At 35.6% G+C, this 18,422-nt stretch overlaps 1 protein-coding gene across 1 annotated transcript in view; it reads right to left on the bottom strand.

Moving 5' to 3' along the window:
• Positions 1–18,422, bottom strand: part of TTC27 (tetratricopeptide repeat domain 27) — a 114,867-nt gene that overhangs the window by 27,917 nt on the left and 68,528 nt on the right. The window contains 2 exon segments of the mRNA XM_066315905.1: positions 3,325–3,447; positions 5,544–5,639. Of these exon segments, the coding sequence (XP_066172002.1) occupies positions 3,325–3,447; positions 5,544–5,639 (219 nt within the window).

Consider the following 18,422-nt stretch of genomic DNA (forward strand, 5'->3'; position numbering starts at 1 on the left):
CTTCAAGATTCATCCTGCATTTGGCTTCCCAACCCTGAACTTCTACTTGCAATCCCATCCACATTCCCATGTTTTTATTTTATATCTCTCCTAAAAGACCTTACTAGCCTTAATTTTCATTGATCTACTAGTTCTATTGTTTTACGATTAATTGCTTTACTAATTCTAAGTATTTCCTAAGAAGTCTTCATTTTTCTGCTTGCATATAATTTGCTTGGCTAACAGAGAAACAGCATGAAGAAGCACAACAGAGGAGCATGGAAAAAGGCAGTGAGAGAAAAGGAAAGCTCTTTGTTTTTCATTTCCTCTTCCCTATAATTTCATGCAAGACCTTGGGCAAGACATATACTCCTCTTTCTTAGCTTTGTAACCACATATAGGAGTACTTATCTGCTTTCTACAGCTGTTACTATATAAAGTGGAAATTAATCAAGTTCTCAAATGAGCTCATGCACTAAGCAGTGTAGTACTGCTTCACATCTGGGAAGCTACACCTGACTTTAAAGGTGGGCTCTTAAGATCTTGCAATAATTGTGCTTCCTCACTCAAATGTTTTGAGGTATCTGTGTCATGCAAGACAAGAAAAATAACCCTACAAAATTGGGTTTGCTGGTCTAAAACCAGACTCTGTATCATGCTGTATACTCTCATGACATGACGGAATGCAGATAGGGCTGAAAGCAGACTGCTGTAACATGGGATATCTATCTGATGCCAAATGGCAGATATCACTAATCTATCAAAGGTCATGTTACAGAGTTCTTGCAAGGGAGAAAGGCCTCACTTCAAGTGGAAGAACTGAGAAGTCCCGTCTCTGGTTCACCCTTTCTCTTTTAGCAGGGAAATAGAACCATTTTTAGGTTGAAGAGACCTCTTACACCTTAAACAGACAGAGCTGTCCAATGTTAATAATACTCTCGAGATGTCTGGGTCCCTCTCACAGTTAAAAGAAGTGAGAGGGGCAATTTTCAACACCAGTTCTCAGTACACACATGGAGATATCTTCTTTTGCAACAAGTCTGTTAAAGGAATACAAGGAGTAAAACACTTCAGTGAGAAAACCACAGCAACTGTCAATATACTGTGCATTCAGGTTTTATAACCTTGTTCTGTGCCATTTTGCTCACTGCTTGGCACTCTATTACTCTTCTGTTGACTCATGTTATAATATTAGTTCCTACTATTTTTGTTCAGGTTGTAAAACAAATGAATATAGAGCCATATCTAGTAACAGTAACAAATCCTCAAAACAGTTTGCGAAATGTTAGTGACATCTTACTCTGCAAAATTTGTACTGCTACATGGCCCTGTTATAATCAAATGAATTATGTGTTTTCTGACAGCACAATGTGGAGCTTCACATGGCCTTATCTGCATGCTCTGTTTCGTTATCAGCAGACAATTCTAAAATAGGAGGAAAGAAGGTATTACTTCGATGTGTAAGTACTCATCACATTGGTATTGCTGACATTTAGCAGATTTATTAGTTTTTTCAGGATTTAAATTCAGTTTTCAGGATTTAAATTCAGTTTTCTATATAAAAGCATTCTGAATTGATATTTTCTGTATGAAAAACATACAGAAGTTTAATAAATAGAGTTTGTTCATTAGCACAGATATATGTTAAGCTCATTAATGACTTGAACATCTAGTGGCCAACATACTACTCCAGTGGATTGCTGTGCATTTCTACAAAAATAACTACCAGGTTTAAAAATATAAAAATACTTTCAGTAAATATAAGCAGTTCACACTCTGTCTTATGTCATAAGAGCATAGACATTCATTCCCTTTGGTGCACAGCTACATGTTTCTAATTTTCTCCTTTTTTTTTTTTTGGTCTAAAGCTAGACTTTTTCTAATACTGTTATTTCATACTTACACAGCATTTTCTATTTTTCAAAGCACAGCACAATCCCTCATTCTGAAAGCATTTCTAAGCAGTTTCCTGTGTCAGATATCCTGTCCTATTCTCCGAGAGCCATTTTCATAACTCCCTAAGGGCAGTTTGTGAATGTAACTAGGACAGAATGCATTTCCAGGAAATGGAAAATACTGACCTCTATTTCTCCACTGTGCTGAGAAGATTGTGATACTAGCATGCTATCCCGAAGGCATGCATAATGTGGCACAGAATTTGCCAGCAAGACATAGCTGTCAGTTTATAATGAACAAAATCTAGACTTTGGTGCATGACAATTAGGAAAAAGTCTGTAAGTATAAGGGATTCTGCTTTTTCTCTATCAATCGAAATTATATATCTCTATTCATTTAGCTTAAATTACATCAGAGTATAGTCTTTGCGCTTGTGGTGTCGTAAAGGCCCATGTACATTCACATATTTAATGCTACCACATACCAAACAGAGGGAAAGAAAGGGAAGAAAAGAACACCCCCTATTTTTGTCTGAAATTCAATATTTCTGAGTATCTATACAAATTTTGAAAGCACTACTTAATAGCATAAGTTCCTGCTACAGCCTGTGTGAGTTAACACCAGAAAGAGAACACAGCTGAAGTCACATACAAGCAGGCATTGCTCCCAAGTACAAGTTTCTAAAATCTTCCTCTCAGTGCTCTAATAGTAAAAGCAAAATAATCAACAACAGGAAGGCTAATATAGCCTGTTACCAGCAATTTCAAACAGTTATGTCACTGATACGCAGTTAGGTGCTGGCTTTTAACTGCCTTTGGAGCTGATCACACACAGTGGTAGCAGTGCTAAAGAAATGATGGATTAGTTCAGGAAAACATCAACACAGACTTAACAAGTAAAGCCTTTTAATCTTACACCAGTTCTTGTCGCAAGTGTTTGATTCTGTAATTTGAATATGTTAGCATCAAGTAATTATATACATCAAACACTGATGTTACTCTATTTAAAGTGTTTTCTAAAACTACAGCTAATAGTTTGAAATCAAGTGGGTAAGAAAATTAGTATCCCCTCCAAAGTTTCAAGACCATCATGAATAGACTAGTACAGTTTTCTTGAAATGTCCACATGGCTGTCTATCCATAGTAGTTAATTTAATTATCCTTGAATATTTTCAAGGATTACTACCACAATCTTCTTGCATCTCAAGTTGCTTCCTATTTACCAGCTTCTGTTTCATGTGGCTATTACTCCAAGTCAATTATTTTAGCATTCACAGGTTATGACAGGCTCTTATGCCATGTGTCCATTTTTTCTAAGCAGATTTTCCTGTGATGACAACTCTGTAGAAGTGAGTGTCATTAGAGATCTGCCAGCTTAAGCAAGACAGTCCTTCCCCATCCAGATGCTATTTCAAGATGGGATCTCAGCTATATGAAATATTTTTCTTACCTTTCCATGTTGTCCTGCTCTTTCATAGCAGATTACTGCATCTTCCCACATTTCCAGCTCCTCAAATATTTGTAAGGCAGAGCTGGTGCATCCCAGCTCAAAGAGTAAGTTTGCAAGCTGGCGCTGGAAGGGTAAGAAATTCCAGGTAACTGAAAGTAGCAAATAATGTCTATAATTTTAAAAGACGTTAGAGGCATTTCTGACATCAACAAGATGCAGGCAGATAATACAGAATGATTCTCCTGAAACTTCAGGATGGAACCTCATACAGTGTATATACCTCAACACCCCCCCCCCCAACTGAATAAAAATTGTTGTGCTTTGAACAATTGAACAATATAATCCAAAAATAGAAATGGACATGGCAAGAATGAATTGACAAAGATGAACTTCCAGCCCTTAAATGAGGCCCATGTGGCTGGAGAACAGCTGCAGCAGGATGTTGGGAATGTTGAGTGGGAAACACAGCTCAAAAAAGGGAATTAAAGCTTGTTTTAGTAATGCTCTGTAACAGTAATCTGCACCTGTGGAGAAACAAGGATGGAGAGAAAGGCTCTGATACAATTCTGTTCAGTAGCTGTGAGAAATCACTGTCCTAAACAGCCACTGCCAAAGGGTGCTGGTTTTTATCCAAATCAGTATTGGATTTGAGTTTAGGTTCAACTCCCTTGTTGAGGTTCCCTCACAGCTCAGTCAACCTCTTTGTTACTTCAAATTCAGCTATTATTTCAGTGTACTAATGAAAATAAATGAGTCATGTCTTCAATTCAAAAACAAACATGGCATGTTTTCATGACTTTGAAAAGTCATCTTTGTTCTGTATTTCTTAAGAGAAAATTAAAATGGCAAATAGGTTTCAACCTTTAAAAAAGGGGTAACTTATATACTATGTGTGACAGACAGACAAACAGGTTTGCAAAAATAAAGGGGAGCAATCTGTGTATGGACAGCTACTTATGCTGTGATACCACATGGTTAACCTCTGCAGTGGATTTTGTGATCCTGAATGGACTCCCTGAAATTCTCCACATATGTCATGAACCTGTCTTTATTGGTTTGGGTTCAGTATCTGTTGCAAATCCAAGGAGTTACTAGAAAGGACCAGACTAGTAGTAAAAAAAAAATTAACATCTGGCTACAAGTCTTTGATATAAAGGTATAACAAACTCTGAAAACCTCTTTGTTAGCTTGATATGAATCACTTAGGAAAAAAGCATTTGCCACTGTCTACAACTAAATCTCATTAACGTTTAATTAAATTTGCTCAGTTATATTTGGTAAAATTTATATATGCCATGTGTCTTCATCACTATGACTAGAAGACTGAGTCATCTTTCATTATAAACCTCTATTTTAGCATTTCTATCTTTGGCTTAGAAAACTGGCTTGGATTGAAAATGCCACTGACAACTGGAAATGAAAACCATATTTGATGGTTATATTGCAAGTGCCTGTTGAAAAGTTATGTAGAAAAATGTGAGAATGCTCGGAGAAGACATGATTGGTTAAAACAACATGCATTGAGATTAGAAATCAAAAAGGAATAAAACACCATTAAAAGTAAACCAACATGAATACCTTTGGAGGTATGCAATGTTAACAATTTTCTTGAGTTTGCTAAATACAGCATCATCAGATAAGACTTTAGAGTGTAGATTTCTGTTCTAGAAAATCAAGATGAACTGTGTAGTTATGGGCGTAAAAAAATCCAGTCAGTACTAGTAAAAGAAGGGACTATCTCAAAAGAAAAACTTTCTCAGCTCAAGTTCCTCAGTGTACTACTGACTCCCAAACTGGCTGATTTCACCATGATCAACTTCCCAAAGTGAACTTTAAAAGACAAGAAAGATTCAAGTAACAGTAGCACAAGTAAACCAGTAATAAAAGGTATTAAAAGACAGTGGCAAGTTTATTTACTAGGAGATATGCTTAAAGTTGCAAGTTTTAAGCTACTTTATACTGGAGGAAAAAGTTAAGCAAAGAAGAATTGCACTAACAAGCAATTACTCCTGTGCATGTCAGAACAAGACATCTGAAAGCAACGCCCTGTAGAACTTGACTTCTCTCCAGAAACACCTGGTATATGTTAGCTTACGTCTTTATTCCTACAGTGTTTCAACTCGAAGTTGCATCACACTCACTTCACTTTGGAGTGATGCAGCATCAAAAATAACCACCACAGACTTTTAAGTAAAGATTGGAATGGGATTGTTTCATACCTGTATGGCCCAATGTGGAGGCACCTGACAACAATAGAAAATCTTCATGCGTTCAGATACTGATGCATTTGTATTTTCAAACTGGTCTGCAAGTGCCTGTAAATACAAAGTATAGCCTGATTTAGTATTTACTTAGACTTAATCAACCTAAACCCCCCATAAATTCAAAGCATTAAGAATTTTAGGCATTTTTGACATAATGGAGAAATTACAATCAACTACAATCAATAGCAGCAATAAGAACCAAATTTACAATCCCAAGCAAACACTTGCAGAGTCAAACTGCATCAACTATTGAAGTGCCTCTGCCTAATCCATTTCAGTCTTTAAGCTAGTTTCCCTCTAAAACAGAATTGATGTGTTTTAGGCATGACATTTCTTATTAAAAAGAGAAAGACAAATATATTATAGTGGACCATGGTTTTGGAAACAGTTCTAATACAGAATAAATTATTGACTTGGCATACAATTCAATTCAGGCTAATTTTTTCTTTTGGTGGAGCTTTGGATTGTTGAAATATTTTCTTCTGAAGCCCTTTGAAAGAGAATGGTAACTTCCACAGAGAAAAACTGTACCACTAATTTTTTGTCTGAAAATCCATTACAAAGTTATTTAAATCAAAATTCAACAGCAAAAAAAAAAAAAAAAAAAAAAAACAACAACCCAAACCCCCAATACTAAAGTAGGCTGCAGCCAGGAAAGTGTTTAGAAATTTTAAGACAGGGGAGACGCTCTCTTCAAATGCCAGTCACCATTAAGTGGCAAATTGAAGGCCAGTGTGTAAATAAGGGAATATTAAATTACTTGTGTTCACATGATTAACCTTTCAAAGTCTCATTAATAACTCAAAGATTTACACACAGTGCTACAGAAGTCAAAATTTTCTCAGCTTTCCGAAAATGAATGCAGATTCCCAAGCAAAAGGAAAAAATTGATAGGATCGCTTCTTTCTCTTTCTACCCCCAACTTGATATCAATAATGCAACTGACAGCGGCATAAAATCAATTCTGTAATTCAAACTGCTAAGTATTTGTAACTGCTACTGATGTTAATGGGATTTACTAGAGTGCCTTCATTCTTTTAATAAGAAAAGAAATCACAACATGCAGCAATAATTTAGGCTCTGAATTGATGCTTAACCTCCTAACTTCAAATACTAATATTTCACATATTTCATCTTATTCTTTTTCATAGAATTATGTCCAGAGGCCTGTTCCTACCCATTATCCAGAAACCTATGCCAAGCAAATGGCTGAGATATATTTGTAGTAAGGAAAACAACACACTAATAAAATTGCATCCCTTTACATTGTTTCAGGCAATCCAAAAGAGTCCAATTAAAATAAAACTTTTAAGTAATATTATTTAATTTTAGAAGTTATGTGAATACAAACTATATAACACATTATATTTCTCTATTTTAGTTCTGCTGAAATGTTCTAATGCAATGCAGAAGCACATTATTCTATACTCTGTTGTAACAAAAATTAAACCAAAAAATTTTCCAATTCCTTGAGTACTCATTTTATGAGACAATTCAGTAAAATACAGTTGAAAAATTTAAAAACAATAATTGCTCTAAGCCTCAGAAAAGCAGGAAAGACCTAAACATGCCTTGCAAAATAATTTTTTGAGAACAGGAAATGGAAGGCAAGAAATGTTTTAGTTAATCAAAATAGTTTTCTTTTCTTTTTTAAACTTTTTTCCTCCACCTTTTAAAATTTCTATTGTTCCAAGAGAAAAACTGAAATACAAAGAAAAACATTTTTTTCAGAAGAATGTATTTTATTTTAAAAAGTGGTCATATCTTTTCTACACTTCACAAGAGAAAAGCCTAATGTAAGTGATACATTAGAGTAGAATATGATTCTTAACAAGTAGAATTCTCCCCCCAAACCAACACTGTTCTCTGTTCAGAGTTCTAACAAAAACTGAAAATGTAGGTAAAACTTAAAAATACTACACATTCCTTAAGAAGAGTAAATGGCAATGAATTCAGAAGTCCTAAAAATCTGTGGTTAATGCACTCTTTAATATATTGAAAAAATAAGCTCTGACAGTTCTGCCAACTTTTGAAGTACAGAAAATAAGTTACTCGAACTTTGAATTCTGTGTTTCTGAATAATGCTTGAAAAAATAAAATTCGGGTTGTATAACGGCAAGAAAATAAGAATCCTAACATTACTGCACAGCTAATATCTAACAGATATTAGATCACATAACAATAAATCAGTAAATTCAACAAGTGAGCACTATCAAGTGAGCAGTCTTTTTCATTAATAACCCTCAACATTAATACGCCATAATAAAAAGTATGTAAATACAGAATACTTGCAACACAGTCATATGGAAGATATTGTGACTTAGTCTAACCTGAGACTCAGATTTCTGCCTTGCAAGTTGTTAAGTAGAATTAGAGCAGACACTAATAAAAATTCACAATTCTAAATGATATGAGTGCTTCCACAGGCAACATTTAAAAACATTAACAGGCTACTCTCCCACCACATAACACACCCTTTTCCCAAGGCTTAAACTGTCACAGAAGTCCAAAAACACAATACAGAGACACATTAATCCAGTCTGAAAAAACAAAACCAGATAGCTTTGATGGAATTTTATGTCATGAGCAAAGGCTATGCTATTGCCACATGAATGCAAGAAAAGACAGCCTTAGAAACCACAATGCATTCTTCCCACCTCACACTCCAATCTCTGCTCTAAGATTAAGCAGTAGTACAATACGCAGCCTGTCTGGGATAAGCACATCATGCTAATTTGAAATGATCACAGTAGAGCTTTAACTACTTTACTTATCAGCATCAGTCTAATCACTTTTCCAATCACTCTCAGCTGGTAGTTATCCACGACTTGAGTATATGAAGCTTTTAATGTACTTTTCCCACCTTGGACATCATTTTCCTATGTTCATTCCCACTGTATATTCTTGCTTTGCTTCCATGTTTGACATATGTGTAACATCACTAAGGTCGTAATAATAAAATATCAGCTTTGATCTTTGAGCCTGACCAAATTTCAGTCTCTTCACACACTCCATATGCTTTGCCATCCTTATCTTCAACTGCTGGCTGAAATAGAATTTCTTTTCTTTTTAGCCAGACCATATCTCTGTGCTTAATCTCTGGAAATACTATTACACCCTTATGGTTTCTGAGTTGTCATTTTTCCACAACATTATGCTGCTTGATTTCTCAACCTACTTACAGTACAGTTTTTAAATTTGTCATTCATCCAACTGGTCTGAAATCCCTCCTCCAAAAATTTGTTCCTTTTGTTTAAGTATAATCTTCACATAAGTTTTTGCATCTAAGGTAAATAAATGGCAAACCTTCACATGCTTCTTTCTAAACCTCTTTATTCTAGATGAAATAGTTTACTTGCTTTAAAAAATGCTTCTTACTATATAATACTAACTATATGCAAACATTTTTTTCCATCCATGTCACCTGGATGTCTTGATCCAAGCTTATTTAGGGAAAAATCTCCCCACAAACAAACAAAAAGCCCCAAATTCCTATCCTTTGAAAAGAGCAGGGCATTTAATACTTGTCAAAAACGTATTGGAAACAGCCTAACACCTTGCTTGTGCAGCAACTACTTAACTCAATCTGGATCTCCCACCTCAGAAACACCGAAGATACAACTACTCCAAATTTAACATTACTTGCCCAAATAAAACATCTCCATTTTATCCATGCAATTTCATCTCACTTCTTCCCAAGTTTTCATATTGGTAACACACAGTGTGACTACACCATTTTTCCTTTACCTATCTTTTCCAGCAAGAGCATTTACCAGTTTCAGCATTCCAGTCACAATTGTTCCACTAGATTTCCTTCATCTGTGCAACAGCTTGCTTCACAGACAGTGTTAATCAGCATAGCTTGTTTATTTTATTTTCCTGTCTTGTCCTACTGCTAACCAGGCATCCAGCTGTTTTCCACCAACCACACCCTATCTAAAAATGCTAATACTTACTATGTTAGTACCTGACCATTTGCTATGTATTTACCACTACTGCTATTTCCACCCTTCTTTTATTTCCTCATACCCTTTGATTTATACTGGTACCCTTGATATTCCTCTTTACGAATGATTTTATAGACAGGAAGATTAGCTAAGTTTTTTCTAGACTTCTGCTGCTCAGTCTAGAAATCCTGTCAGGCTGCCAGAACCAATTCCAGTTAATATCTCTGGGACTCCAGTGGTGATGGTCCACCCATGAAGTCCCCTCTACATGAATGCTCACACCAGCCATAAACCACTATGTTTATCCATCACCTAATCCCAGCTGACATGGTGACTGTGGCATTATCTTGTCCTGCTTCTGCCCTTCTCTAGCACCTCTAAGCTGTTTTTACCATATTTGATATAGATTTAGCCTAATTGGATGAATGGTAAAGTGCCTTTCAGTCCAACACAGAAACACCAGACATGAAATTTCCATGAAATTCTTGTAATTCTAGGGTTCCTTTTCTTCAATTTCTCCCAAGCCTGAAGACTTCTTCTGAAAATCCCACTAATCACCCTGACCTCTCCATGCTCTGCCTAGACAACCACTTCCATTTTTCTTGCACTTCTTCCATTTCTGTACATTACCTCTGGATGACTTATAAGCAGCAAGTTGGTGTCACCACTCTGCTGCTCTTGTATTCTAGTTGTTCCCTTATCTACTGACACAAGCTATATACCTGTTAAAGTACCAAAGTATGGACACCAGCTGTGGGACTGCCTGGTGGGTCATGGCACCATGACACAGTTGTAATTGTTCAGCTGCTTGGAAAAAAGGTGTCCGGAGACAAAAGGGACAAGAGGTTAAAATACATCTGTTGGGATAAGAGATGCTATCTCATCTGTACTACGGTTTCTAAGAACTTAGCAGGTGTACAGCTCAAACTGAACTGAGCATCCCTATGTTATTTACACAAAAATGAAGTAGAGGAAAGCTTCGTAAAAATAACAGCAACGATGTGTATAATTCTGGTTGTGGAATTACATAGTTCTTATTTTGCTCATAAGCTTACTTCAAAAATTATGAATGAATAGGAAAATTTATCATCAAAAAGCTCCTTTTAATTCCTACCACAGAAGCTGGTCTCACAGACAGCTTCCACTGTATTCATAAAACAAAAGGTGAGCATTTTTTTAAGCTTATGGAACATTTAGTTCTTGTGGACCTTGTAATAGGTACAGACTTTTGTAAAACTTTCAGAGATTCTGATAAATTAATTCAAACTTTCACACAATTTAAGACTAAATTAAAGACAATTAATTCTAAATGCTTTAAAGTGATATCAAGATACTTGTTTAACAGAAAACCTACTAAATTCTTGACGTTTCAAAGCATAAATTTGCTTTATTATTTTTCATGTTGCCTTCTGCCAAGTTACATTTTCTAACAATAAAGTCTGAAAAATGCTGCAAGAAGAAGAAAGAACTAAAATATAAGTTAATTTGGAGTGTATTACAACAGTTACTTGTTCCACAATAGTGTACACAATAATATTAAACACAGAAAATTACTAACAAAACCACTATTCTCCCTGAAGAACACATATACAATCAGAATACACAGATATATATATATATATATAAAATTCAGAAACTGTATACATACGAGATAACAGGTGACAGATAATTAAATATGGACAATAATTCAATTTTTTTTTCCTCTGCATTTGGTATTAGGTATTTCAAGCTTTTCTAGTACAATAACTATTTTATACCTTGTGGATATGTAATTGGATCTTGAGTTATACTTCTTTGATAATCTTGCTTCAAAAAAGCATTAAACCTCATATTTAGATTTCTAACTACACACTTACTTCACAGCTCTTTGTCAACCCAAGAACTCCTGTAACCAAGACCACCAGGACAAAATGAGACATATGAAGACTTCCAAAATCCAACACACAAACTTAACCTACCAGTGAAGCAATGCCAGAAATGATAAAACTATTAAAAGTTTTCATGTAACAATGCTGTAAAGTTTTGCTTAATGGGAGAAAGTTATTTCTGGTCTAGTCAAAATTTCATGACAGAGATTATGATGAAATAGGGATTACTTTATTGATTGCCAATTTTATCACTAGAAAAATAGATACAAAACCAGGTCATTGGGTCATATTACATTCAATCATTATTCAAAACAGCATACTGACAGTTCAGACAGAACTTCACTGCTTGGAAACTAAAATGACTAAAAGGAAATAACAAGCTATCCTTTTAAAAGGTCACAGATTGGACATTTCTGTTAAACAATGAATTAATCTCTGAACAGTTAAGAACTAAGGCCTCAAAATACACAGCAAAAGCCATTAAGCAAGGATGCATTTCAACATCAAGAAGAAACCTCCTACTCATTTATCAAATTTTCAAAGTGGGATTATGACATTAAATATTTGAGGAAAATTTATTGCAGTGATCACGATTATAAATTGTTATTTGTAATTCCTGGAAGCTTAAACAGACCATTTCTTACACTGCGCAAGGACACCAAACTGAAGACTACTACTTACTGGAGATGTTACATTATTCATATTCTCAGGAGGATAAAAATGTTCTGTGACAACTCTGCAGAAGTTAAATGCTTAAAAGCACAAGAATATTGCCTCTTTTTTACACCTCATTAAAATACAAGTTTTAGTTTCATTAAAATCTCATAGCCTTGAAGACTTGTGTTTTTGCTCATTTGGCAAATTCACCCTCTTCAGTCATTTTTCCAAACAAATGATTGCTTCTTAGGATTGACCTCAATTGGTGTGTTTATTTAAACCAACTAGATGAATGTGTATCACACTGCTCCCTAGGAACTAACAACTGGTTTAAAATTTAAGAAAACTAACTTTGCCATGTTGTATAGCACTGACTACCTACTTCGTATTACAAATGAAAGGCTACAGGGTGTCTGGAACACAGGAACTGCAAAGATTTGAGGATGCTTCACAGAGAAAAACTACTAACAAGGTAACGCAACTTTAAACAAAATTAACTGAAACATTCAAGTAGAAGACTTCAGGATGCAAGATTCCAAATCTGTTTGCATTGAAATCAGTGTTTTACCTACTTTGCTCAATGCTTTAGTAGAAACTTCTTGATATTATGCAGTAACTACACTGATAGAAAACCCATTGTTCAGTGACCCAGGTTATTCCTGAATCCACAAAAGGAAAATGGTCCCAGTTTCTAGCAGCTTTACACAGAAGGAAAAACACTGATTTCCTTTAACTGAAATGAAAACAGAAATTTTCTATGCATATTCTCTCAAATTAGAGTAATCTCTTGTTAAACAGCAGACTAATCCAAACTAATACTTTGCTTATTTTTCCCTCCCAGCATAGACTCAGTGGAGAAATCTCTGTGATCTGTAAAAACAGGACGTCTTCTGATACTGGATTCAGCACTATTCACCCTACAGCAATGTTCTAGCATTTTGATGGATTCTTCAGTTAATATGCTCCAGCTCTCAATAGTACTGAGTATGCATAAGGAACAAGGATTCTCCTCTGCCATCTCCTTTTTCCTTCTTCCCTCTGAACAGCTAAAGAAACTGCTTGGCATCAACAATTCCTCACCAAATACTTAAAAGCTTAAAGTTTCTAGGCCGAGAGGACTGCTAGTAGAGGATGGCTTTCTCTGTGGCGTCTCACACATGGCTGATTTCACTGTCAGCACTTGACTTGAATCCGAGAATAATGTATTATTTTCTCCAAGACAGATCACAACTAGAGAATTTCCTAACAAGTTTGGAAAGTTTAGGTCTATTAAAGTTTTTATTCCCTTTAAAAGCATAAGCAATTTTTATTTTTTTTAAACAAAGGTTGTGTCAACTTAGCAGCAAAGGAGGAACTTGCTAGTAGCCTTTAATAGAGATCTGACTGTTCTTGCACCAGAAACCTGTTTTGGTGCACTCTTTCCTCCCTAGCCCCATCAGGCATTACAATAAATTGTTATAGAGAGTAAATACATCAAACACTTGTGTTTTGTAATATATAACAGATATATTCTTTGAGAGATGCAGTTCTTCCTCAGAAAAGCCTAGAAAGGAAGGGGATAGTCAAGCTAAACACTTTAAATTAGTAATTTTTCTATGCAGTATATAATTGTTAGTTTGCATATAGTCACAAACTTTCCTAACTATCAGCCATTTGATCGATCCTGTATTCCAACTAGAATACCCTGCTCACGAAGAATAATCTATCAGAAATATCCTGTACTTTTCTATTGCTGGTAGACTTGAGTTTACCTACCATATAGCAGATATTTGCATTTTGCTGATAGTAAATTGTGCAATAATGTATATATGCAAAAGCAATTAAAAAAAAAAGGTTAAAGTATCTGTAAATAGCAGAAAAAAATGCCTCACTCAAGCTGTAATATAAAGCATAAGTAAGCATACCAGAAATATTCAAAACAAACATCTATATTTGGCAAAAATAATATAGAACTTAGGAATTAGATGGTCATTTCTGAAACAATAAATACTTTAAATAAAAAAGAGAATTTCAGAGGAAAAGTTTTGAAGACCTTGTCACTAATTGCAAGCGTGCAAACATTTACAGCTTCCTACCTAGGGCAGAAACTGGATGGTATTCTGTTACACAAACAGAAATATCAAAGAAAAAAAAAAAAAAAACACAAAAAACCAGCACAAAACAAAATGTCGAGTATTCATGTAACTGTTTTAGTGAAGCACATTTGGTTTTGGAGCAGTCGTACAAACTGCAATTCTCTCGCGTTACTAAGATACCTGGAAAAAGGAAAGAAAATTATGTCTAGTCTTATCTAGATAGCCACAACCTGAAATCATAGAAATTCTGCTGTTTTAATTGCCAGAAGTTTTTTTTTGAGTAATAGAAATAGCTGATTTACCATGGGTTTTTTTTTGCCCACAAGGTGCTCTTTTTGTTGTTATCTGTTTTTCAACTGTTTTCATTCATTTGAAAACTTCAAGAACATCTTCACCTATCTGGTGAAGGGTACAGGAGTATAAAGGGAAAAGACAGAGAAATTCAGCCTCTTTTGTCCTGAATCCCGCCAGAATGGCTCAGAAAACATCTAGGGACACCCATTGTTTTCCCTTCTTACAAGGAAAAAAAGAAGTTTTTTGTAGGAATAGCTGTCCTATACAATGAAACCTTGACTGATACCCAGTAGTTTCTGTTGAAAAATTACTTGGCAAGAAATAAACATTCTTCCAGTAGCTGAGCCTGACCCAGCAACCATACAGTGTATGATGGTAAGTACATTAGAAATATGACACATGGGCAAAACATTTAAACTTTAGCTATCCCAAAAGAAAGTAGTCACATGTAAAGAAATCTGTTTTCAATATATGTATTTTCTTGAAAGACATCCAATTCAGTTCTTCACATGTTCCTGGAAAGCTCTCTATACATGAGGGAAAAACAAACAAACCCCCTATCATTCTCTGTTAGTGATTGATCTACTCACCAAAGAGGAAAAATAAACATCTTCAGTAACAACTGGTTTGAAATCAGTTCAATTTCTAGTGAAAATTGAAAACACTCTAAATGCATTAAATGTTCCATGCCTGACTGCATGACATACTCAAATAGAAGTGTATCAAGCTCCTCTGAAGACTCAGTCCTTTATTAAAGAGGGAGGAATCCACAAAACCACAGCTTTTTCCACAACTATATAGTCTGTTCGGCACACAACCAACCAAAAAAACCAGACCAAAGAAAAAACTTTCAGTCAGCTGGACAAAGTTTTATGGCCTGTGTTGGTGACACACACCAAACTGGTTGATGGACAGAGACAAGACAACAGAGAATCTTCTCCTACTTCACAGAAGAGCAACTGCACTTGCCATACTAAAAGCCTTGCCCAACAAAGCCATGGTCTACAAAAACAAACGGACAGCCAGGATAACATGAACATCTTTTACTCTGTTAACAGTCTTCAACTGCTTAACTGAGGACCATCAGCTGCAAGTTGTAATGGTACAATTCTTGCACAGGAGGCAATTTTCTTGCAGATCTGCAGGAAGGGGTAGCACACTGCTGCCAAAGGAACAGGTGCACTTTGCTTTCAGCTAACCCTGTTTTACTTGAGATACTCTAACCTGAGCCAGAAGGAGAGTACTGATTGATAAATTAATTCTTCCACCAGCAGCTGCCACCATCTACTTCCTGCTACCATTTTTTTCCAGGGAAGAGAAGAACATGAGCCCAGGAGTCTGCTGGGCTTCTGGCCATTCATTCAACCCTCAGCCTGCACCCTTAATGGAGAGCCAGAGGGAAGAAGGCAGATTTCAGACCAGAGAAAAGGGCAAGGTGGAGCTTGGGAGCTCCTGAAATAGTTAAAGACTGCACTATAATTTGGCATTTTTGACCTTGTGTCTGAACCTGCAACATTATTAATGACCTCGGCTTGCGTGCATTTCACACAGGGGAAAACAGAAAGAAAGCAGAAGTGTTCTGTGGTAGAATCATTTACTACATGTTTCTATTTCTAGGCAACTTCAATGTTTTCACAGATTTATATCTGGAAAAATGGGCAGGTATAGCACGGCAATGTGCATAACAGCTACAAACAATAATATTTATGCCATTTAAAAATCTAGTCCTGGCATGGAAGGTCATATTGCTTACAAAACCACCTCCACATTTGTCAAAATGCCTAAGACTTATCACAAAACCACAGTGCTATCATTTACAATATTCAGTAAGGAAGCAATACTGTGAAAAAACTGGGTAACTGCAAAAGTAAACGGAAATATTGAAAAGAATCATTATCATATCATACTCAGAGGGAGGCTGGATACCAGACTGGGCTCCCCAGAGAAGTGGTCTCAGCACCAAGAGTTCAAGAAGCATTTGGACAATCCTCTCAGGTACACAGTGCAACTCTTGAGGATGGTGCTGTGCAGGGCCAGGAGTGGGACTTGATGATCCTTGTGGGTCTCTTCCAACTCAGCCTATTTCGTGATTCTGTGATTATAAAACTCTCCATACACCAATCCCAGTGATTATGTGAATCAATGGTCCTTAAATCAGTTTGGAAAGTTCCCAATATAATTCTTCAAAATATATTATTCAATTTGTAACTAAAACTGTATGAGGAACTACATGAGATGACATAGGCCAAAAAAATTAGTTCTTTGGTTAGAAGCCACATCTAGCACAAACGATTGCAAAGTTTTTCTCCAGTATAGTAGTTTTAAATTAATTGATTCCTTACATACTACATACTCCAAATTTTCTGTCTCTAACCACTTAGGAACCACAACAGTCACCACATTAAATAGGAGTTTTTAGCAACCCAACCCTCCTTGTAACCTACTGGAAAGTGAAGCCCTCGGCATGATGGAAATTCTTTCAGTAGAAACATCTCTCAGATAAAGCAGTTTTACTCTCCACTACTTCATCACAGTTACAAACTAATTTAAATGCATCAACATTTTAATTTCACATAAAACTAGTTCTTATTTTTGTAAATGCTACAATAATTTAATCTAAAACCAGAAAAATAACATTTCCCCTTGTTAAATACACAATAGTCCATTCTCTTCTATTTATCTTTTCCTCATGCATTATTTTCCATCCCCATTTCTGTACTTACCTCACAGGGATTTGTCACCAGTTTAATGGCCCTTTTTTACAAATCCCTTCATCCCACTTTCTGTGAATTCATAATCTCTAGGTGAAAGATCACAAATCTCTACAGTTTACACTTCAAACTTTTGCTGCAGAAAACTGATCTGCTGGAATGTTACTCTTAACAGTGTAAAAGAAACAAATTTTCCAAAGAATTCTTCTTGATTATCCTTGGTGGTGACCTGCATAAGAAAAGTAAACTATTTCCAATGTACTGTATTGCAACTCTAAGCCTATTTGGCTCTACAAATACTTTCTTGCTCCTAAACACTTCAGAGTAATTCTTTTCAGTTTTTTATCTGATTTCCCACTGAAAATCTCCTTTGGCAATAAATGCATTGGCTTCTCTTAAAGTCACAGCTTGTATGCTGACCTGAGGAAGTAAAATATTTTTTTTGTATCAGGAGAAAAGAAGAGCCGTACTGACAGACCATTCAGTCTTTCTTCACCAAATGAATATATATGGGCAAGACCAAGGACCAGTAGTTACTGGGACTTACTAAGCTGGCTTTTATTACCTATTCCAACTTCTGCAAATACTAGAGAACCAGTGTTTCCATATTCATTCAATTTTAAAACTTTTAAAACTAAAAGCAGTCTTCAGTCTCATTTCCTGCAATGGATAAAGCAGTCCTAAAATACCTTCTAATGAAAGAATTTTTCAGAACAATGCCGGATCACTTTCAAAATATTAAAAGACACAGACACAAGCACTTCTATCAATAACATTTGTCTCACTGTTATTGTGTTATTTCCCAGCAATTGTTTCTGTACATCTTAATTTCGTTTCAGTAAAGAAGGCGGCACTATCTACTACATGCATGACTCTGAATTAAAGACTAGATTCAATCTGTTTTTCAGTACAGTTCACCATGGTCCTGGAACTCCTGGAACCATAATAATCAATGCACTTAGTGCCTTTTCATTGTATTGAAAAACTCAGGCATTTGGAAGGCTTTGCACAGCAAGATTCTGCAGTGAAAACAGAGAGGACCAAGAGAACTTCTTTAATTTATTGAACTGATTTAACTTCTTCCCTGTAATAAGCTGATTGCCATTACTGAATTGTAACTGCAAAATTATCATAATGAGGGCATTTTATACCTTCGCTGCATATATTTTTGTTGTTTTGGAAAATTATCAAAAACTGAAAAGAATGCAAAATTCACTGTCTTAATTTGGTTTTAAAAAGCCATTTGATGCAATAGCTTCCATATTTTCAATAGACTATTACC

Source organism: Sylvia atricapilla, chromosome 3, assembly GCF_009819655.1.
Source record: "Sylvia atricapilla isolate bSylAtr1 chromosome 3, bSylAtr1.pri, whole genome shotgun sequence".
In the NCBI taxonomy this organism is placed as follows: Eukaryota; Metazoa; Chordata; class Aves; order Passeriformes; family Sylviidae; genus Sylvia; species Sylvia atricapilla.